This window comes from Carcharodon carcharias, chromosome 1 (genome assembly GCF_017639515.1).
Source record: "Carcharodon carcharias isolate sCarCar2 chromosome 1, sCarCar2.pri, whole genome shotgun sequence".
Taxonomy (NCBI): Eukaryota; Metazoa; Chordata; class Chondrichthyes; order Lamniformes; family Lamnidae; genus Carcharodon; species Carcharodon carcharias.
This window is the reverse complement of record NC_054467.1, coordinates 181550294-181573750: the sequence shown is the minus strand read 5'-3', so window position 1 is coordinate 181573750 and position 23457 is coordinate 181550294. Positions and strand designations below refer to the sequence as shown.

General features: G+C 40.9%; 1 protein-coding gene across 1 annotated transcript in view; it reads left to right on the top strand.

Annotated features, from left to right (window-relative positions):
- itga2.2 (integrin, alpha 2 (CD49B, alpha 2 subunit of VLA-2 receptor), tandem duplicate 2) overlaps nt 1-23457 on the top strand; it is a 172538-nt gene that overhangs the window by 122867 nt on the left and 26214 nt on the right. The window contains exons 12-19 of the mRNA XM_041187111.1: nt 1351-1496; nt 3606-3749; nt 5404-5610; nt 6056-6186; nt 11431-11594; nt 17593-17744; nt 17995-18105; nt 18192-18277. Coding sequence (XP_041043045.1) covers nt 1351-1496; nt 3606-3749; nt 5404-5610; nt 6056-6186; nt 11431-11594; nt 17593-17744; nt 17995-18105; nt 18192-18277 — 1141 coding nt within the window. The remainder of the gene's footprint in view (nt 1-1350; nt 1497-3605; nt 3750-5403; nt 5611-6055; nt 6187-11430; nt 11595-17592; nt 17745-17994; nt 18106-18191; nt 18278-23457) is intronic.

The following is a 23457-nucleotide window of genomic DNA, read 5'->3' as shown; positions in this document are numbered from 1 at the left end:
GGGTAATTAAAGTCCCCCATTATAACTACTCTATAATGTTTGCTCCTCTCTGTAATTTCCCTGCAGATTTGTATCTCTACATCCTTCCTACTATTTGGTGACCTATAGACTACACCGAGCGATGTAATTGCACCTTTTTCATTCCTTTGCTCTAGCCAAATTGATTCTGTCCTTGAACCTTCTGGGATATCCTCTTTCTCCAGCACTTAAATGCTCTCCTTAATCAATACCGCCACCCCTCCTCCTTTTCTTCTTGCCCTATCTTTCCTAAATACCTTGTACCCAAGAATATTTAACACCCAGTCCTGCCCTCCCTTGAGCCAGGTCTCTGTATTCGCCACAACATCATATTCCCACCTGTCCAGCTGAGCCACTCGTGGTGCCACAAACCTGGCTCTGACTGCAATCCTCTGATGAACAAACGCCCTGACCAGTATCCAAAATGGAAAACCAGTTAGTGAGCAGGATGCCAGGGGACTCCTGCATTACCTGCCTGGTTCTCTTAGACTACCTGATGATCACCCATTCCCTTTCTGCCTCCATGCTCCTAACCTGCGGTGCATCCCTTATTGACTGTGCTGTTTGAAAAGCCTGTCTCTTTTATAGACTCTCTGATGATTCACTAACTAGTTTAGCTTCCTGCTACAGTAATTAACACCACTTGAACCGACTGCTTTCAGGTGATTGATAGATAACTGCCACTCCAGGCAATTCTCTACTTAACAAGCTAGCCTAACTTACTTATGTCAGATCTTGATTCTTAAATCTATAGTTAAACCTGAAAAGGACTTACCAGGACTTACCACGTGAACCTACTTAGTTTGCTACTCACTCGGTCACTGTCGTATTTGCCTGTCTCCTCACAGACCCCTTACTGACATGCTCAGTCCTAGAGTCTTTTGGCAGGCTGTTTTTTGGACTGAAGCCAAAAGATCCTTTGGCAAGCACTGCTATTTAGGCCTCACAGGCTCCAGCCACTATATATCCATGCCCTCTTCTATGTCCAAAGCCCTGACAAAACTAATAGACTGAAACTGCAATTATGGGTGGATTGCGATAACAGCAGATTAAGAAGGTTTCAGGTATATTCATTCTAACTAGTACCAAAGCTGAAAGAGGCAAAGAAAGCAATTCTAATAATTTGCAAGTATTCAGATCCCCCTCATCCTGCTTACTAGACAAATGTAGTATTAGGTTTTATAGTGATGCATGAATTAAATATTTAAAGCTCAATTTAAGAATTTAATCAATGTATATTTAGTATATGTTATTTATATACTTTAGAAACCGTTTATCGACTTTGCAACAATATTTTCACTGATGATATATGACTTGTATTTTACATCCTAGGTTACTCTGTGACATCCCTGGTTACACAAAATTCTGTGCTCTATGTTGCCGGAGCACCACGCTTCCAACACACTGGCCAGATAGTCATTTACACAGTTGGGTCAAATGATGAGGTGGTAATTAAGCAAACAGAAAAAGGAGAACAGGTATGTACTATGCTAACTCAACCTTTTCTTTTAGATTCTGCTAGACCGGCTGTGCAATTACGTTACTTTCTGTTTCTGTTGGAAAGGACAAAGGCAACAATACAGCAACATGACTGGATTTGTGTTTGAGGAAAGATGTTAAACTTATTTAATAGAAAGCCAAGCATTGCATTATGTTATATTTGGGGAAATGTTGCTTTGATTCAATCTGCAATCTTTAATGCCATAAAGATCAATTTTTATCAGCAAATTACATACAAACTACAAACTTCAGCTCATTCACCAAAGCAATATTGTGCCACAAGTGGAGTGAGGACCTGACCTTGACATAGTTGCTCCCATGGCTGAAGAATAATAGGTCTATTTGACTTTTGACAGCTGCATTTATTTTCCTTCCACGAGGCCATTTACAAATGCTAGGCAGAGTCCAGGCACAGAACCTCCCTCTGCTGGGGCTGTTTACGTGCAGAAAACAAGAAAAAATGAGATGCTGTCTGACATCCTGAGTGTTTCCATCATTTACTGTTTTTAAATCACAATCAGAGCCCTGGGAAGGAGAAATTAAATATCAACTCCTTTTTTGCCACCATTTCTTCAACTGACCTCGGGACAGTTGTGGAAACTCCAGTTGATGGGAGTCTGTGGCAGGTCACAGTGTCAATTGTTTTGATTAGTGCCATTTCATTGAGTTGCTCAACAAGCAGATTCAGAAGAAAATATGTCAGGAAATGCCCCTCCCCACTTCATTACAATACAGCAGGAAATGGCCCCTTCTATAACAGACAGGAGATGTCTCTTCACCCGCTTCCCCTCTACTCCCCACACCACCACACCTCATTTCAGGCAGGAACTGCTCCCTCTCACATCATTACAGTACATGCATTGGGCCTACTCCTATTATAAGCGCAGGCCTAGTACTAACATGAAAAATACCCAGGAAGTGCCAGGACAGCATAATGGTTGGGGACACCTGATCCAATTGGCCTTTGCTTCTTTTTCCTCTGTGCTGTACCTGGTGCAAGGCAGAGGAAAATCTATGGTAATGTAGAAAAATATTGCTGAAAAGAAAGACATGTTGCCAAAGCTTTTCATCTTGCTTTCATCAGGACAAACGCAAGAATGCCAAATTTCAAATGATCACAACAATTTATATAACAGGAGAAAAGGATGCTGATTGTTTGACATGTTGACTTTGATTGGCCAAGGCATTGTCATGGAGAAAGCAACATGGAACTATCAGCTCCACAAGCTCCTGGATAATTCAAAAAAGGCACAAAGGTTGAACATATTGCTTTTGTTTGAGAAAACAGATACGTCACTTCTAGCAAGCCTAAATGAGCCAAATTATGAACTCGACTGATTATCTTAAATTGGTTGTTAGTGCAGCTATTAGCGTACTCAGCAATGTTCAGCAAATGCTGCTCAGTCATAGAATAGCATCTAACTATAGGCATTTTAATTTGGGTTTTGCAAGTGTGGGCTGGTTGAATACTTTGTACTCTGTTGTCTGGGCTCTGCCTATTACGAGCAACCAAAGGAACATGTTGTTTGATTCAATCAGCCAATCCCTGGGACATACAGCCTATGTAACTGGCATCACACCAGCACTGCTTTCTCCATGGCAATGCCTCAGCCAATCAGAGTCGACTTGCCAACCAATCAGCACCCTTTTCTCCTGTGGTATAAATTGTTGCAATTGTTTGAAATTTGACATTCCTGTGTTTGTCCTGATGAGTGAAAGATGAAAAGCTTCAACAACATTAACACAACAAAAAAATTTTGTTGTGTTAATGGAGAAAATTGAAGGCTTCATCGCGGACAAAAGGAAATGTGACAAATGCACAATCGGAACCTGGTAAGTTAAAATTAAAATATTTAGGGGGAGAAATTTGTTTGCGTGGCACTATTTCTAGCTATGGAGATTTGTGTTGATTCAGCAGGGCCAATCAGTGCCGCCCTTCCATTATATTAATGAAGAAAGCCCTGCGGATGCCTGCCCCTGGGGTATCAATGCAGGTCTGGCAGAGCTATGCTAACAAATGTGTCCCGTATAATCTACTTGTATATAATTGGAATTTTAAATGAATGACTGCCCTGTTATCTTTTCAGCTTGGATCCTATTTTGGCAGTGTCTTGTGCTCTGTAGATGTTAACCGGGATTCACTAACAGATGTACTATTGGTTGGGTCACCTATGTTTATGGGTCAACACAAAAATGAAGAAGGAAAAGTGTATGTTTTCTCTGTCAATAAGGTAAAATGATTTTTCTACACAATTTAATATCAAGTTGACCAGTTGAGCAGAAGTCTCTTAGCGGAAACATGTTTTGTACGAACAAAATCCTTTAATCTAATTTCTCTTAATAAAAACAAGCCCCCTTAAAATTACTGAGACCATAAATGCTGCCCAAACCTTTAGACAAATGTTCCAGTTATACTTGCTGCCTAAAGTACAGTTGCAAAACATTACTTGATAATGATAGAGAATCACTTGTACGCTAAGTACAAGTATACAACAGCTCAATGTGTTACTTAAAAAATACTTTGAATACTGGAAGCACTATTATCTGAGAATACTTAATTGGCCCATTGCTCTAGAACCCAGAGCTTTTTAGCAAAGTAAATGGCATTAATTCAAACTGAAATGTAAAAACTGAATAATACAAAGTTACACCTGCAGTCGATGTTATTCATAGAGCAAGCCAGCTCCCAAAGGGAAACTTGTCTTACTGATCGTAACTTTTTTTGTGTGTATTTTGCAAATGAGGGTATAACTACTGATCCCAGAAGCATAGAATCCCAGTAACACTTTTAAGATTTTAAATTAAAAGATTTATTAACAAGGAGAAAAAATACTTATACAGCGAAGAATAAAATTACACAGATGAAACAGTTTTACAAAACATTCCCAAAAAAACCCATTTGGTCACATAGAAGAACACATAGGTAAACTATTTGGCAATAGCTCTCTTATAGATTTTTTTAACTCTAAAAATGCAGTAAAAGTACCCAAGGCAAAAATTACTGCTACTTTAGTAAAGTATGCCACAAGACTTCTCACAGTCTTCCACTCTACTTTGGAAATCCAGAGGAAGTTTCAGAAACAGACTGCTTTCTGAAAACAAAGACTTTCCTGGCTTGAATCTGGATTTCTGTTTCAAATTCACAATTTTTCTCAGCACAGAGCTGGTCTCAGGACATCTCCCCCACACAGCAACCTCAACCCAACTAAACATCTCCCTGAATATCTTTTTTTCCCCCTTTCATCCTAGACTCCATTGTCCTAAGCATCACTTTGAACTCAACTTTTCCAAAATATAAAAATCTTTCATGTTTGCTTATTGCCTCCACTTTCAGATCAAATAAAATTTAATTACCTTCCCTTGTTTACTTATGAAACCTTGTTAACTTGTAAAAGTCTCTTAAACCCCCTTTTAAACTTAGGAGCTGAAAAGTCAGATCCTTATCTATCACCTAATGCAAATCTTAAAGCCCAACTTATTTACTTGTAATTCCAATTTCACCATAGTTTCTCATTACAAATGCATGCATCTACTACCTTTACTTTCATCTCTCAGTTCCCACAGACAAGCTGTCTTTACTAACCTACCCACAGTTCAATTGCCCATGGACACACACACAGAGCCTTCTTTACAGAATACGACCATATTTCCAAAATTATTAAGATAACACCCATCTTCGAAATGATATTTATAATGTAATAGAAACCTCATTTGGTGCAGAAAAGTTTGTTTTAGCTGAAGCAATGAAATGGCATATATGCTGGTCTAATCCTTGAAATGTGTATCATACAAATATCATTACAAATTATCCTTGAAATATGTATCATTTATTTGTGCAGTGCATCAACATAAATACAGTCTAACAATAATAATTGTGTAATGCAGCAGGGTAGCCTGGAAGAGCATGGCATCTTAGAAGGACCAGTTAATGGTAGGAACACTCGATTTGGAGCTGCTATTGCTGCTATCTCTGACATCAATCTGGATGGTTACAATGATGTTGCAGTTGGAGCCCCAGTAGAAGATGAACAACATGGAGTTGTATACATTTATAATGGATACCAAACAATAATCCAACCAAAACATACACAGGTAAGAGCTTCCTGATAATTCTAAAAGGGTTGCCGGCTAGACATTTAAGCTGAGATCTTGGCAGCAAAAGCCTGCTCCCAGCACTCTGGAACCTGTGGTACAGAAGCTCGAGACGTTGAAAATGGCAGGTGCACTGCCTCAGCCACTTCCTGCACGACCTGTGTGGTGCACCATGCATGTGATGACATGAGTACATCGGGCAGATTGTGAGGTCAAACAGTCCCTCTGGCTGATTTTCTGAGCAATCTGTCAATTTGGATCATGTGAGTCCAATTAGCACTCTGTCCTAAGTGTATCCAGCTGCCCCTCACCCCACTCTCTGCGTTATTTAAAGGGCCAGCCAAACAATTTGCAGCTGGGGTGCCGTTGACTTACTTTTAACGTTGCAAGAAGTACTTGCAAGAATAGAATAAATATTCTAAACATACATTGATCTGCTTTCCAGAAAATACAAGCCTCAAAAATCAACTCACAATTGCAATATTTTGGACTGTCTATTGATGGGCAGAAGGACTTGAATGGTGATACCATCACAGATCTATCAATTGGATCCATTGGGAATGCTGTGCAACTCTGGTAGGAGACTTGATGATTCATTTCAATTTTTAATATGTTACTCGTATAGTTCCTATAGCATTGCCCATGGGTAGTCAAGTAACGGAAGTGTAGTTTTTGATGTTTGCACAGCCTGCTGCAGCCTAAATGCCAAAATGGTATTTACATTACTGAATGATTTAAGAGCACCAGTTATGTAAATTGGGCATGTTCTCTCTTTACAGACCCCACAATTCACCAAACTCCTCCACAATCTCCTCGTGATCTCCATGATCTCCTCCTCAACCTTTATCTGAAGAGTCCAAACCCAAGCCATCCTCCACCCCCTCAAGATTTCATTCCCATCCTTCCTTCTCTCTACTCCCTAGATGCAGCGTTGTGCCATAGGCTTTCCATCCTGACAGGTAGCCAGCTTATCAATTATTGGGAGAGTATGTTCCATCAATCCAAATTTCCAAAGTTCCAAATTTCTGCCACCCTTTGTGTATAAAAGTTTTTCCTAATTTTACTCTGAAACATTTGGCTTCAATTCTGGCCTGACTGTTAAAGGTCTTGCAGGAAACCTCTGAAAAATGTAAAACATGTCCTGCCCATAACTTCAGCAGGGCATCTAGGAAAGCCAGACTTGAGGATTTCTGATCTTCTCGCTTCATGGCCAGGAGTAAGTATCGGGGCCAAAATTTCAGTGAGCAAGTGGCCTCCCTATAAGTGGCAGTGGTTAGCATTGATTGATTCAAATGCAAATTAGATAGATTCCTGTTAGAAAATAACATACAGTATTTGAGGCGCAACATGGGGTAAGCGTAACATACTTGGTACTAAAATGGTGACATTTGATCTATGATTCCTAACATTCACCACCATTCACTCACTTGATGTCTAAGTCCAATGTAGATTAACTGATAAAGATTAAAAGCAAAATACCGCAGATGCTGGAAATCTGAAACAAAATCAAAAATAACTGGAAAAACTCAGCAGGTCTGACAGCGTCTGCGGAGAGGAATACAGTTGATGTTCCAAGTCCAAATGACTCCTCATCAGAAGATTGATTGCTATGATTATTTGCCAGCTCCACTATCATTGTATCATGTGACCACCAGGATGGCAGAAGGCCAACTGTGGGAAGATTTTACTCTTTTCTCATTTAGCGGTTCTTAAATTTACTGAAACAATGTTTCGCATCGCTGACGAGTAAAAATTATTTCATCTTGTTGATGCAGAAAAATATATATCTCATGGATAAAATATTTTGTAGTACTATTTTCCTGACACTCCCAGAGATTTTTATTCCCAGTTGTCTACATTCTTCAATATTTGGGGCCTGATCCTTGCACTTGTTGGGCGCATGCAATCAGCAGGCCCGGGAGCAGACCTGATTTGAGCTTCCGGCCACGATCTATCCCCAACCGTGGTTTCATGCTGGCTGGCCAATTAGCTGGCAGCTAATGTGAAACATGCGCTGAGAAAGGTTCAGCACTGCCAGGGGGTGCAGGAAGAGGTCAGATGCCGAGAAAAGTAGGTGTGCGGGCGGACGCTCCCTGAAGGCCGACAGCTGCAATACTGTAAAAATAAAATGAGATCAATAAACTGCTGAAAACTGTGTCAATGCTGCAAATTTAAGCACCTGACAGCAGCTACATAACACCTCATCCCTCAGACGTCTTCTTTCATTTTATTTAACCCTGGACATTTTATCCCACCCTGGACGGAGTTTGCAGCAAAAATGTGAAGGCCACCTGGTCGATCAACCTGTCCGCCCACCACATTGCTGGCAATTGGCTCCTTAAGGGGCTTAGTTGTTGCTTAATTGTCGGCAGGCGCGCTTCCGACTCCCATGAATGTAATGTTGCATGCAGTCTTGCGCGTTTTCACGCGATTCCAGGTTGGGCGTGCGTCTGCACACTCAATGTAAAATTCTGGCCTTGATTTATTTTTTGTTCTGTCTGCTGCCATAGATTTGCAGTGTTTACGTAGGGTTTATGTGCGTGCTAATTCTTCCCTTCCCAAAAATAATATTCTTTTCCTCATTCATTTACATGATTAGTAAAGATATTTTCTCTCTCCTTGTGTGATCTGTTTGATTAGCAATCCTTGTTGTTTCCCCAGTGTTGAGTCTCCAGTAGCCTGCACTGAACAGGCTTCAGTTCTGTGGTCCAGGCCACACTAACTACAGTACTAAGGACAATCAGAGCATCTCATTAACATTTCTTCTGGTGTTGGCACAACCATCAGGTTGGCACAACCCTTCGGCAATTCAAAAATCACACGTTCCCAAATTATATTGTTGTTCAGCATTTTCTTAGCATTTCAGATTAAATCTTTTTTATTATTTCTTTGCTGTACCTTTTTTACAGTTGTTATTTTCAACTTTTCTGCCTGTTCGTGATGGTGCACTGGTATTGCAGATCCACATGAACAAAGAGAATAGTGAGCAGTAAATAAACAGGTCGATGGTCATTATGACTGGGTGATATCCATTCGGCTGCCATTACATCTCTTCCGATTTTCATTTTTTTTTAAGTCAATGTATACTGTGGATTTGAATTGATATCTCCCATTTTACACTATCACCTTAAGTCAAAAAGACCTGCAAACTGTTTATTTATTATTAATTATGTTTCCTATCTCATTATTGAATATTCTTATAGCAGCAAACGCTGTTTTGCAATTATCACAGCACCATTCATAGGAATGACAGGTACTGTAACCAAATGTTGACACTTTTTACAATGGATATTGTGATAGACAAAGCCAACATAAGCTTTTAAATGCATTTTCAGAAAAACTTCTATTGCACACAACCTTTAAAATATATATGGGAAACTCATGGAATAAAAGGGACAGTAGCAACATGAATACAAAATTAGCTGACAGGAACAGGGCACAATTTAAAAATTTGCAGATGATATGAAACTTCGAGGTATTGTGAACCATGAGGACGATAGTGTCGATATTCAAAAGAACATAGACATGTTGGTGGAATGGAAGGACAAGTAGCAGATGAAGTTTAGTGCAGAGAAGTGTGAAGTGATTCATTTTAGTAGAAAAAACAGAGAAAGACATCTCCATGTTTGGTCCCACCGCTGGTAAAATGCCCCAGTACAGGATCTCATCAGAGAGCTGACTTAACGTGGCTCCCAGTGATATTATTGGCTCCCTATCTGCCTTCTGGGGGCTGGTAAAATCCTGACCAATGCTTCAGGTCTGTGACCTTTCAATTAAGGAAATTTCAGCCTGGTAAACCCTGCAGAGTCAAACTCACTAAGGGCTCATTGACTGGCTGCAGTTCATTTTCTAAGGATCATCACAGCACCTCATATACTTCCTCATCCTCTGGCTTTGATGCAACCATCACTTTGGTGAGTTCCTAGTTGCAAAATCTCTCCCATGGATCTGTCAACCAACAGTCTGACACAATCCTATTTTTGAAGCTTCAGAGCTATTAGCCAACGTCCCAGACTGATCTGTAAACATCCCAGAGCCTACCCTGCCACAGTTGCAGGATTATCCTACTAGAGTAGGGGCACAGTGGTATGCAGCACATAGGTTTGGTTCAAGGAGTCTTCAACGTTGATCTGGATTCCTTAAGGGCTCATGGCTGCAGACCAAAGAAAGGAAACTGCCTGCTGAATATCACTTAACACTGCTACCCCTACTCTGTGCTTCATCAATCCCCAGCTAATGAATCACAGCTCCTCACTATTAAACATTTCTTGGGGGAAGCTCTAAGGGAAGCGGGGTAGAGGATATAATCTGGCTACTGGAATTCAATAGCAATCACCAAAGATGGCTCACTCTTACCACCAACTAACCTGGCCAGGTCCTGAAGGACATAGCTGCCAGACCAAGCCAACAGAAGGTAGTGAGGGAACCAGCACAAGGAAGTAATGTACTTGACCTCATCCTTACCAATTGAAATGTCCTGGACGTATCTGTCCTCAATAGCAATGGTGGAAGCGACCATCATACAGTCCTTTTGAAGGCAAAATCAGGTTTACAGGATGCACTGTAGCAACTGTTCAAGGTTATTTTAATACTATTTCCTTCTTGTGCAACTTGAGAAGTATATGAATAACAAAATCATGGGAAACCATCACTTATAAGTTTCTTACTAAGTCACATCCAATTCTGAAGTGGATATATGTAGTAATTCCTTCATTGTCAATGGATCAATGTCCTAATATTTCGCATGTAACATCATTGTGTATGTAGCACCAATATAAGGACTTCAGCTTTTCAAGGAGAAAGCCTAGCACCTCCTTTTAAAGCAACTAGGACTAAGCAATAATACTGACCTTGTCAATGCTGTCCATAACCAGGAAATTAATTTGCACATTGATAAAGTACAAAATCTCACTATCCTTCTGTAACCATGTATTGTTGTTGCTTTTAATTGTTTTGGATGATTAGATTTAATGCTTTACTACAAGGACTATAAATTCAGCTTCTGAGAAAACCCATCGCTTAGGTAGATTCTTAAACTTTCTTCATGCTGCAAATTGTACATAAATTTAACTAGTGCTTCATTATCATTTAAGTTCCAATAAACACAAAGAGCAGAAATTTTCACTTGGTGAAAATACCCGCTTGAGCATGAAATGACACGCGTTGACGTCGGCCAAGCGTGACGATGCCAACCTGCAGTCAGGTTTGGTCAGCAGGCACATGCTGGAGTTGGCAGCGCGCCCACTGACAATTAAAAGGCCTGTTAAGGCCATTAAATTATCAATTAACTTAAATTTTTCGCTGCTCGTCCAACCTAACGGTTAGCGGGCAGGCAAAAAGGCCAAACAGCCTTTGCATTTTTTTGTAAACTCATTTGCAAAAGCAAATAAAAATAAAATAAAAGTTTTAAAATTGAATTAATAACATGTCCCTGCTCATGTGACAGAGTCACATGAGGGGACAAGTTTTATTACATTTTTATTTTCTTTTGTTTATTTTGTTTTTTTAACAACACTTCATCTCCCTGAGGCAGCTCTGTTCCTCAGGGAGATTATGAAGCACTCACTTGCATGCATGCACAAAGTTTGCGCTCGGCCCGCTTGCCCTACTCCCCCCAGCCCACACAGGTAGTGCTGAGCGCTGAAGCTCGCGTTTCATGCTGGGTGGGCCTTAATTGACCTGCCAGCATGAAATCACGGTCCAGTCCCGATCGTTGGCAGCTGACGGCTTTCCGACCGTCCCCACCCACCCCTGACGAGCCGGCCCACCAAGGGCTAAATTCTGCCCAATGTATAACAGAGTTTTAACTTATTTTTTCAGGTCACGAAGCATTGCAAATGTAAGCCTTACCATGATATTTGAACCAACCAAATTGTCCATTTTGAACAAAACTTGCCAGGTCAATGGAAACAAGGTAACTTGTGGTCGAGTCAAAATATGTTTCCAAGCTACAATTAAACCTGAAAAACATGGATCATCAATCAGTAAGGATCATTACATTTTGTTTTACTTTTATTAGATAAAATGCCATATGCTGTGTCAATTCCAGTTAATTTACCTTATATTACCAAGTTTTATACTAACAGGCAAAATCAGTACTGCCCTGAAATTCTATTTGGGTTGTCCCCGTGTCACATAATGCCAACTGGTTTCCCACCATTATTTTGTGGAGTCTCCTGCCAAGATTATGACAGGAGCCTGGGACAACACTAGTAGAATTTCAGGGTCTATGCATTTATTGATGTTTTGTTTCATTCTTACTTATTTACAATTTCTAGTTCAGCAAGAACTGGCAATCTGTTTGGATGTATAGTTAAAGGTTCAGGATAGTTGCAATGCCAGCCTTTTGTCCACTTTATGTTTTTCTACCCTAGTGCCATTCTGTTTTTTGTTCTCATATTTTGCTTTCAAACAGTGCTGATCTTTGTTCTGCTATTAACTCCTGCTTTGGGCCAATGCTTTGTACCTTATTCCATGACATCATTGTCATTTAATCTCTACCACCCTCTACCTAACCTGCACATTCTCTTTTGCTCTATCTGACATTCATCCTTTTTTCAACAGTTTAGAACCCATCACATTTATCCACCTCTCTTCGGTTCCAAAGAAGAGTCATATTGGACTTAAAATATTAACTCTGTTTCTCTCTCCACAGATGCTGCCATTCCTGCTGAGTTTTCCAGCACGTTCTGCTTTTATTTCAGATATCCAGCATCCACAGCGTTTTGCTTTTATTGTATAGGTTCCTTTCAGAACCACTATACCAAGCTCCAAATTGGTAATTAGACTTGGGTGCTCAAATGGCTCTAGTGGCACATCAGCGCCATCATGAGCACTTCCCACTCACCCCACGGTGCACTTTTAAGTTAAGATTGACATTAAAGGATTTATACGATTGTATCTAATCCCAGTCAAAACTGAACTAATTGGCTATCAAACGGACCCACAGTATGGACAAAGTTAGATACTGCACAACAAGGATTCCATAACACCGTTAGACCATAAGACATAGTAGCAGAAGTAGGCCATTTGGCCCATCAAGTCTGCTCCACCAATCAATGAGATCATGGCTGATCTGATAATCCTCAACGCCACTTTCCTGCCTTTTCCCCATAACCCTTGATTCCCGTTCTGATTAAAAATCTACCTCAGCCTTGAATGACCCAGCCACTACAGCCATCGATGGTAAATAATTCCACAGATTGACTACCCTCTCAGGGAAGAAATTCCCCATATCTTTGTTTTAAATGGGTGCTCCTTCCTCTGAGATTATGCCCTCTGGTCCTAGACTCTCCTACAAGGGGAAACAACTTCTCAGCATCTAGATAAAAACAAAAAATTGTGGATGCTGGAAATCCAAAACAAAAACAGAATTACCTGGAAAAACTCAACAGGTCTGGCAGCATCGGCGGAGAAGAAAAGAGTTGACGTTTCGACTCGAAACGTCAACTCTTTTCTTCTCCGCCGATGCTGCCAGACCTGCTGAGTTTTTCCAGGTAATTCTGTTTTTGTTCTCAGCATCTACTCTGTCAAGCCCCCTAAGAATCTAATATGTTTCAATGAGGTTTCCTCTCATTCTTCTAAACTCCAATGAATACAGGCTCAACCTGTTCAACCTCTCCTCATAAGAAAATCCCTCCATCCCTGGGATTAACCTAGTGAACCTTCCCTGGACTGCCTCCAATGCCAGTATATCTTTCCTTAGACAAACCCTTAGATGATATAGCAGAGATAAACCTGCCCTATATAGAGATGACCTTCACTTCGAGTGGGATACTTGGTAAGTGCCCTGGGTTTGTAAAGAAAAAGCATAGAGCTGTGGTATAAAATGTTTTTGCTCCAGACAATGTAATAGATTCCAATTCCAGTTTAAATGGACATTCTAACTTGAACTATCATGGATGCACTGAACTTGCAAAGTTTTAACAACACTATTGAGCAGATCTGATGACCATCAATCCAAGAACAATTACTCCCCCTTATAAAACAAAACATGACTAATGCAGGAAATCTGGAAGAGAAATGGAAAAATCTGGAAATACTCAGGTCTGGCATCATTAGTGGAGAGAGAAGCAGAGTTAAGATTTCAGGTCAATGGCCTTTCATCCGAACTTGAAAAAGTTCAATTTTAAAGGCAGAGAAAGTGGGGAGAGGGGTGAAGGAACAAAAGGGTAGGTCTGCGGAAGGCAGGAGTGATTAAACAGCAGAAGTGTTGATAGCGTAAGTAAAAGAGGGGGGTCAGTTCATGGGACAAATACAGAAGCAAAAATGGTCTAAAGGAACTGAAAATGGTAAAAACAGACCAACAATTTCCATCCAGGCAAATGATAGCAGTAGTTGTAATTTGAAATTGTTGAACTGAATGTTGAGTCTGGAAATCTGTGAATTATCTAATCCTTGAGTTTCATTAGAACAGCATAGGAGACTGAGATTGAGATATCAGAGCAGGATGGAGGACTAAAATGACAAGCAACCAAAAGCTTATGGTCAGATTTGCAGACTGAACAGAGGTGTTTCACAAAATGATCACCCAATCGGTGTTTGATCTTCCCAATATAGAGGGGATTGCATTGTGGGAAGGTGAGGACAAGGGAAACCCTACCGTAGTTCTGGGAGGAAGGAGAAGAGGTGAGAGCAGAAGGTGAGGCATGAGAAATGAGATAGCCAATAATGGTCACAGGTCACAGAATCACAGTGCAGAAGAGGCCCTTCAGCCCATCGAGTCTGCACCGACATGTGAGAAACACCTGACCTACCTACTTAATCCCATTTACCAGCACTTGGCCCATAGCCTTGAATGTTATGACATGCCAAGTGCTCATCAAGGTACTTTTTAAAGGAGGTGAGGCAACCTGCCTCCAACACCCTCCCAGGCAGTGCGTTCCAAACCGTCACCACCCTCTGGGTAAAAAAAGTTTTTCCTCACATCCCCCTCTAAACCTCCTGCACCTCACCTTGAACTTGTGTCCCCTCGTGACTGACCCTTCAACTAAGGGGAATAGCTGCTCCCTATCCACCCTGTCCATGCCCCTCATAATCTTGTACACCTCTCCAAAGAATGCATCATGTATTATTGAAAGTAATCACCAGCTAGTATTTTGTTCAATGTCTATACTTAATGACAGTTGCATGTCTCAAATGTGTGAAGTTTTTCCTCATATTGCCAATTCTTCTTTTGCCTTTAAAGCTTCTTGTTCTCTAACCTAACACCAATGGGAACAGTTTTTCCCTATCTACTCTGTACAGACCCCTCCATGATTTTGAATGCTTCCATCAAGTCTTCACAACCTTCTCTTCAAGAAAGAGAAAAGGAAAACTGTCCCAACTTCTCCAGTCTATCCATATAACTGAAGTTTCTCATTCCTGGAACAATTCTCATGAAATCATTGCACTCCCATGCCTTCACATTCTTCCTGAAGTGTAGCACCCAGAACCAGACACAGTACTTAAGTTGAAGCCAAATCAGTGTTGTATACAAGCTTAACAGAACTTCCTTGTTTTTGTACTCTATGTATACTTTATTAACCATGCTCTCAACCTGTCCTGTCACCTTCAATGATTTATGCACATAAACAACCAGGTTCCTCTGCTCCTGCACCCCCTTTAGAATTGCACCTTTTTATTTTATATTGTCTCTCTGCATTCTTTCTACCAAAATGAATCCCTTCATACTTAAATTTCATCTGTTACTTGTCTGCCCATTCCACCAAACTGCTTTATATTCTTTTGAAGTCCTATACTGTCGTCCTCACCATTTACAATATAGTAAAATCCCGATGAGTCAAATCCCAGGGGAGCCGCTTCCAAATTTGTGTTTAAATAGAGCTTCATGATAGCTGATCAGGCCCCATTTCCACATGAATGCATCTCTATGTAACCTGATATGCCTATAAACTCAAGTGTGCCTGAAACAATAGATTGAAATATCAAAATGAAAACACAGTAAATGTGTGAAAAAGTCTATTCAATTTGTTCATGCTTTAGTGACCTGAACTTGCAAAAGACTTGGGCTTTGCATTGAAAAAGACTGGAGGTCATCCAGGCAGTTTTGTTAGCCTCATGCTGCATAGGTACATTTGCAAAGCAACATGGTTTCTTGGCCTAGACTGTCACAAGAAGTGGCAGTTTTTTAGTGCCATCCATGTTGACGTATTCCTTGCTCTCTTTCCCACCAGTACATGTTTCACCTTTAAACATCAGAGCGGCCTGGCAAAAGACAGGTTCATCCATGTTAAAAATATCTTGGTGCATACTTGTTTGTTAGCGAGACCATTTTGGAGTCAATCATCTGTCATCATTGCCATAACTACCACACCCTCACCACTTGCCTCGCAGAAGATGATGCCATGCCTTGTCTTTAATTGGTCCAGCCATCTGTCACTGCAGGAGAACTGCATGTGGCCCAGCTTCTTTGCCAGGGTGAGTCCCATTTCCTGCAGGATTGGACCAGAGATGAGAACATTCTCTACTTGGGCCACCTTATATCATGTTAGTAAAGCTTTGTTCTCATTCTATCTGTTTTCTGCTTCATGTCACTGTTTTCCAATTGCTGTATCAACTTTGCCTTCTCTCTGTTTGACAACACTTAAACTTTCTCTCAGGTTTAGCCATACTCTCAGGTTTTGGATGTCCTTTCACCAGAAAGTCTTAATGACAAATGATGGCTTGCTCAGCATTCCATGATTTCACCCTTTTTGTGTGGTCTAACTCTGCTATGGTTGGCAAGGTCATATGACAAGCTTGGACAAGTTTGGCTAATCCAGAGTAACCAGTGCAGAATTTTGGCTCATCACTGGCATCGTTCTATGGGATTTGTTATTCTGCTGGCAAGAATGGTTGACGGCTTCGACAGAACTAGAATTTTGAGTCATCTGAGTTTGACTCATTATGATTTCACTGTACACCAAGGTCTTGGTCATTAATATGTATCAGGAAGAGCAGGGATTTAACACTGATCCCTGGGGAACACCACTCCAGTCTGAAAAACCTTCATTAAGCGCTACTGTTTCCTGTCACTCTACCAATTTCGAATCCATGTTGCTACTGTCCCTTTTTTCCATGAGCTCTAACTTGGCTCAGAAACTTGTTGTTTGGCATTTTATCAAGTGCCTCTTGGAAGTCCATGTACACCACAACAACATTACCCTCATCAACTCTGTTATCTCCATGAAAAACTCAGGCAAGTTGGAAAAATGCCATTTACAAATCCAAGCTGGCTTTCCTTAACCCACATTTGCCCAATGACTATTAATTTTCTCCCAAATTATCATTTCTCGAAGCTGCCCCACCACCAGGTTATATTAACTGGCCTGTAGTTGCTGGGCTTATTTTTTTCACCCTATTATTGAACAAGTCTCCAGTTCTCTAGCACCATCTTTGAGTCTAAGGGAGATGTTGTTTTGGATTTTGGCAGACCACCTCTAATTAGTTTACTGACTGTACTGCTAGGGTAAGAGCTAGATTTAGCAACACTGCAAAACACAGCACAGACATCAATCTTCTGGAATCCAAATGAAATCAACTCCCTGAAGGATTCTGTTTGAAACATCCACCTTCTTTTATATCTCTACAGATGTTCACTGACCGTCTACTCTCCACATTTGTTTTTTTTTTTTTCGTTTTTTTTATGGTGATGGGGAATCCTTGACCAAGGAAAAGGGAAGACGCATCAGAAGCAATGGTATGGAAGGTAGAAACAGATGTGACCTTCCACTTCAAAGGATCCTTCTCTGCCATTTCTTGCCATCACCAAACACATCTTCCCTCCCCTTTTCTGAAGTAGTCCAAAGGCATTTTCCTTGATGTCACCTCCAATACCCCTTCCCCGTTCCATGCCAGCTTCCTATGCAAGTGCAGGAATGCAACACCTGTCCTAATGAGCTACAATTTTTGAAAGCTATTCTCTCATTTGATTACATTGTATTAGACTATATAGGTCACAGAGAAATTACTTTTTAAAATAATCCTTTTCAAACTCTTCAGACATTAGGTACAATGCAACATTTGATGTAAGTCTCAAGTCATCTCATGCTACTTCACGAGCATTGTTTCAAACAAACTATATGCGAGAAATACAAGAGGACATTAAAGTTGATCACACGCTAAAGTGCAATGAATTTAGCTTTTATGTCAATGTAAGTATGATGCTAAATTACTTTTTATAAATTGGAGAATATTTCACGCTCTTGATTACTATATCAGGCTCGATTGCTTAATTGAAATTTAAATAAAGTGCAAAAGTATTGCAAAACAACTTTATAACAAGCCTATGATTTGTAAGTAATTACAATTGCTTTTGCATTAGGCATGTGTGTTTTTCATTGTATATTCCATATAATTCTAGATGTTGTGTTCAAATTATAGTTGTGATTCTTTCCTAACTAGGACAAAACAGATATCGTTAGCCCTCTTAGTCTACGTTTAGACTTTGCTCCAAAAGATACTGAAGCTGGGCCTAGCCTTGATGCCCAAACAGCAAGGTCCAGGGAGTTTTTTGTAAGTTCAAGGAGATAACACAGATAAATTTTATTTGATGCTGAATTACGTGTATGCAATTTAATTTTCCATTCAAACTGTTTCAGATTCCATTCTCCAAAGACTGTGGTGATGATGAAGAATGCATAACAGACCTTGCTATTAAAATTCATTCAAATATTCCAAACAGCAGGTGGGAAAATCTAATTATATTTAATTAGTTGAACCTACTAGCTTGCTTCATTTAATAGAGCATTTATTGAGGAATAAAATATCCTAATTTTGACTTGGTAGAATCAATACATTCTTTCCTATTGTTAGCGTTGAGGCTCCCTTATTGCTCTTAAATTCTTCAATGCTAAGCATTCCAAACATTCCAGGGATGATTTTCCTTTAGATGTTAGTCTGGTGCAATGTACCCAAAGGCTACCAAGCCTGTGCAGACTTGAATCTTTCTGCATTTGGATATTGCATGGCCCACAGCCACTCTCAAAGTGCAGGATTAATACTGCCCTGTTGCCCTTCATTGCTTCAGGCCTGATGGGCCTGCAATAGCAACAATGAAACATTTTCTGAAACAGCTCTCCTGGGTATGCATAAAAATAGGCACTGGTTAACAACCAAAGAAGAAAATGTGGTGGAAACATTAACTCTTAACTTACTGCTCTTAGCTGTCTAAAAGCAGAGGAATCCCCAGAAATCGATGGAGCCAAGTAGATGGGACAGTGAAAGCTATTGGATTGAAATAAAGGTTGCTGATTCACCAATGTCCTTCAGGGAAGGGACATGCCACTCCTTACTAATACGGTTAAAATGTGAGTCCTGTCCTAAACTAAGCAGCTTCTTAATGTACTTAAGGCAATTAGGGTTGAACTGCCTTGCCAGTGTTCCCCACAACTCAAAAGCAAATTTAAAAACAAACTGTGCAGCATAGAGCTGAAAGAGAACAATATTTCTTCTCATCTGACTGAAACTATGCTGATGATATTGCTGACTGAATCTATCTTAGTAATACTGCTGACTGGGTTTAAAATTCTGGCAAGTTACCGTACGTTGCAAATCATAATATTATGAAGATACCAGCATCCCTTTTGTAAAGATAAGAAACCTAGGGGAAGGATCTTCCAGTCCGCAAGCAGGGGCAGGGCCCACTTGCCGACGCATAAAATGATGTGGGATGATGTTGGGTGGAACTCCTGACATCATCCCGCGTCATTTCCATTTTCAGGTCGGCGGGGGCGCATCCGAGTCAGCTGCGCGCCCGTCGACCTGTCAACGGCCTATTGAGGCCATTGGAAAACTAATTAAGGTCGTTAATGGACCCCAGGCCAGGAGCTCTGGTGGGCTTCAGAAAAAGCATGAAACCTCATCCACAGGCGGGATGATGTTTCAGGAGGGTATTTAAATTTTTAAGAAAGGTTTCAATAAAACTTATGGACATGTCCCAACTCATGTGACAGTGTCACATGAGAGGACATGACAGGGAAAATTTTTGAACATGTTTATTAAAAGTTTTAAATCGGAGCTGATCTCGCTGAGGCAGCACTTAGCCTCAGGGAGATCTGTGCGCTCTTTTGTGTGCATGCAAGAAAGAGTGCACTCCCGGCTGAAGGAATCCACCGCCCCCCCAGCCTGCACAGGTAGTGCATAGCGCTTCCTGGCGGACGTCACACTGGACGGGCCTTAATTGGCCTGTCCACATAAAATGGCAGCGTGCCCCCAATCTGGGGCGCCAATCGGAGGCACACCCGCCCGCGCCACTGTAGCACTTCCACCCCTAACGGGGGGAAAATCTTGCTCTTGGCTCCGGGGCCAAGGCAAAGATCATAATATCATAAAAAATAGGAGCAGGATAAATAGGCCCCTCAAGCCTGCTCCACCATTCAATAAGATCATGGCTGACCTGATTTAGCCTTAACTCCACTTTGCTGCTGGCCTCCCATAATCTTGACTCCCTTGTAGATCAAAAATCTGTCTAACTCAGCCTTGAATATATTCAATGACCCAGCCTCCATTGCTGTCTGAGGAAGAGAATTCCAAAGATTAACGGCCCTCTGAGTGAAGAAATTCCTCCTCATCTCCATCCTAAATAGGAGATCCCTTATTTTGGAACTGTGTTCCTTAGTTTCAGATTCTCCCATGAGGGGAACATCCTCTCAGCATCTGCCTTGTCAAGCACCCCCAGGATCTTATGTTCCAATAAGTTCACCTCTCATTCTTCTAAACTCCAATGAGTATCGGTCCAAACTGCTCATCCTTTCCTCATAAGACAATCCTTCATTCCAGGAATCAACCTATTGAACCTTCTCTGAACTACTTCCAATCTAAGTCTATCCCTCATTAGGTAAGGAGACGGAAACTGTACACAGTATGCTAGGTGCAGTCTTACCAATGCCCTGTACACTTGTAGAAAGACTTGCTGACTTTTATATTTCATCCCCTTGCAATAAAGGCCAACATTGTATTTGCCTTCCTTATTACTTGCCATACCTGCATGTTTAGTTTTTTATTATTCATGTACAAGGACACACAGATCCCTCAATACTGCAACATTTCTGCAGTCCCATGGATCCCTTGGCAATGCCATATATTTGGGCATGTATAGTGTCTTTAAAGCTGAACTCAGCTGCATAGGTTGCTAAGTTCATTAGTTCAATGAGTACAGATTCAAACAATGGTAGTCTGTTTAGATTGCCAAGATATACTGACGCGGCGCAAGTATCTATGAGTTCCTTGAATGGACTAACAATGTTGAATGAGCACATGGACAAGGCATTGCTATCGATATGCAGACCACTTGTAGATGTTGTTGCCATGGACCAGCCTGTGCCAACATTTTCACTGGTTTCCACGAGAAACACGTTGTCGATAGAAAGTTTCCTACCCTCCTACCCTTTGCATATTTCCAATATGTAGATGATACGTTTCCTATGTTTGAATCTGCAGCTGCGTGTAAGAATTTCCTTACACACACTAATAGGCTCCATCCTGCACTTAAATTCACCTCTGCAATGGTGCAGTCTAACAAACTCCCATTCCACAATGTGCTAGTTGAGAAATTCCCTTAAAGGTTCCCTACTACTTTCTACCACAAGCGCACCTTCACTGGTCAATGTATGTGTTGGGATTCCTACAGCTCCACCCACTGTAAGATTGGCCTTATCGGCAATCTCGTAAATAGGGTCCAAGCTATTCTGCTTTTGCACTTAACTAGCCAGTCAATAAGTAAACGTTTAAAATAAAACAACTTCTGAGAAAGCGTTAACAGATTTGTGAAAAATGTCTTTACTCATAAAATAATGTTAAATGCATGTAGAGCAAAAGTCTAGCCTAAGCTTCACAGTTCTCACCTATGCTCAAGGTTGCTGCAGAATTAAGGGCCATCAAAGCCATCCTGCGAGGTAGTGGCTATCCCAATCAGATCATTGCTCACTGCATATCACACCAACTCATGCATGGGCCTAAGGCTGCCATTTTCCGTCCTAAAAAGTACCCAGTCTAGCTCAGATTACCCTGGAAGAGTAAGCCCCCTCAAAAATTTGAGCAACAGATGAAGCTAGCCATGTCATGCTGCTACAATGCAGAACCAACACAAGTGGTATTCTCCATTAACAAGATGCTGCTGTCAGATCCAAAGATGTTCTACCTATCACACAAATGAATAATGTAATATATGAATTTCCATGCTGGTTTGATGCTCGGTATGTCAGCCATATGTCCCAAAGACTGGTGGATCGTATCAAACAGTATGTTGCTTCAGCTGTTCACAACAGGCATAGTTTGTGCAGCACTTACTGAACAATCCCAAATGTGCCAAGAGTTACGTATGTTAACAAATAATTTATGATTATCAGTCGCTCATTTACACTTGCTAGAAGCTACATAAATTAATATGCAGGCCCAGTCCTCTGCAGGCAAAAGGAATTTGTCCAGGAATTGCACCTTTTCTATTAAACAAAAGCTTGGGGGTATTGTTCCCTTGTGCATTCTCCATGGCAAGGCCTTGACCAATCAGAGTCCACTTACCAAACAATCAGCACCCTGTTTCTGCAGTGTAAATTCTTGTTGCTTTTGAAATTTGGTATTCTTGTGTCTGTTCTGATGAGTGCAAAACAAAAAGCTTTGACAGCATATCTCTTTTTTCAGCAATAGTCAAGTTGTGTTCTACCAAGTGACCATTTATCACATTAGTGATTTTCCAGTCTGCTGGAGCCTTTCCAGAATCTAGGGAATTTTGGAAGATTAGAACCAATGCATCCACTATCTCTGCCAACACTTCCTTTAAGACCCTATGATGAAGGCCATCAGGTCTAGGGATTTGATATCCTTTAGTCCCATTAGTTTTCCTGGTACTTTTTTTCTAGTGAGTGTGATTAATATAGATTCCTCCCTCCCTTTTACCTCTTGATTTTTTATAATTTGTGGGATAGATACATTTTGTGTCTTCTACTGTGAAGACAAGTACAAAATACTTGTTCAAAGGCTCTGCCTTGTTTTTCACTATTAGTTCCCCAGTTTCTCTAAGAAACCATCACATACTTTAGCTATTCTTTTACTTTTTGTACACTTGTAGAAGCGTTTACTGTCCGTTTTTATATTTCTTGCTAGTTTTCTTTCATATTCGAATTTACCCTTTTTTTTTCGCCATCCTTTGCTGGTTTCTAAAGTTTTCCCAATCTTCTGTGCTACCACAAATTTTTGCAGCATTCTGCACCTTTTCTTTCAATTTGATACCATCCTTAGCTTCCACATTTAGCCACAGATAGGATTTTTCCTATGACGGGCGGGCTGGGAGGGGGCCAGGCCAGGAGCCGATCGTCGCCCACGATCGGCACCACACCGCCATTTTACACGGACGGGCCAATTAATGTTCGTCCAGTGTAATACACGGCCAGTAGTGCTCAGTGCTACCTGTATGGGCGGGGGAAGGAGGGAAAGTTGGGGCCAGCGCTCTTACATGCATGCGCACAAAAAAGCACAGCAATCTCCTTGAGGCACAGAGTTGCCTCAAGGGATTAAATGGACATTAAAATAATTAAAGAATTGATTAAAAAATTTATTTAAACATGTCCCATCATGTGACTGTGTCACATGAGTGGGAACATGCTTTTATATTTATGAAAATGTATTTGTTTATTTAATAAAAGCTTCAGGAAACCTCATCCCGCTCATGGATGAGGTTTCCTGCAAAATGTGAAGGTTGCTTGGGCTTTCTGCCTGCCCACCAGCCTTAAGATTGGACGGGCAGCATTCTCAAGTGGTTCAATTGACTTCTTAATGGCCTTAATATGCTGTTTACATTTCGGCGGGCATGCAGCCGATTCCGGCACACACCCACCGAATGAAATATTGCAATGGCACATGGTGATGTCA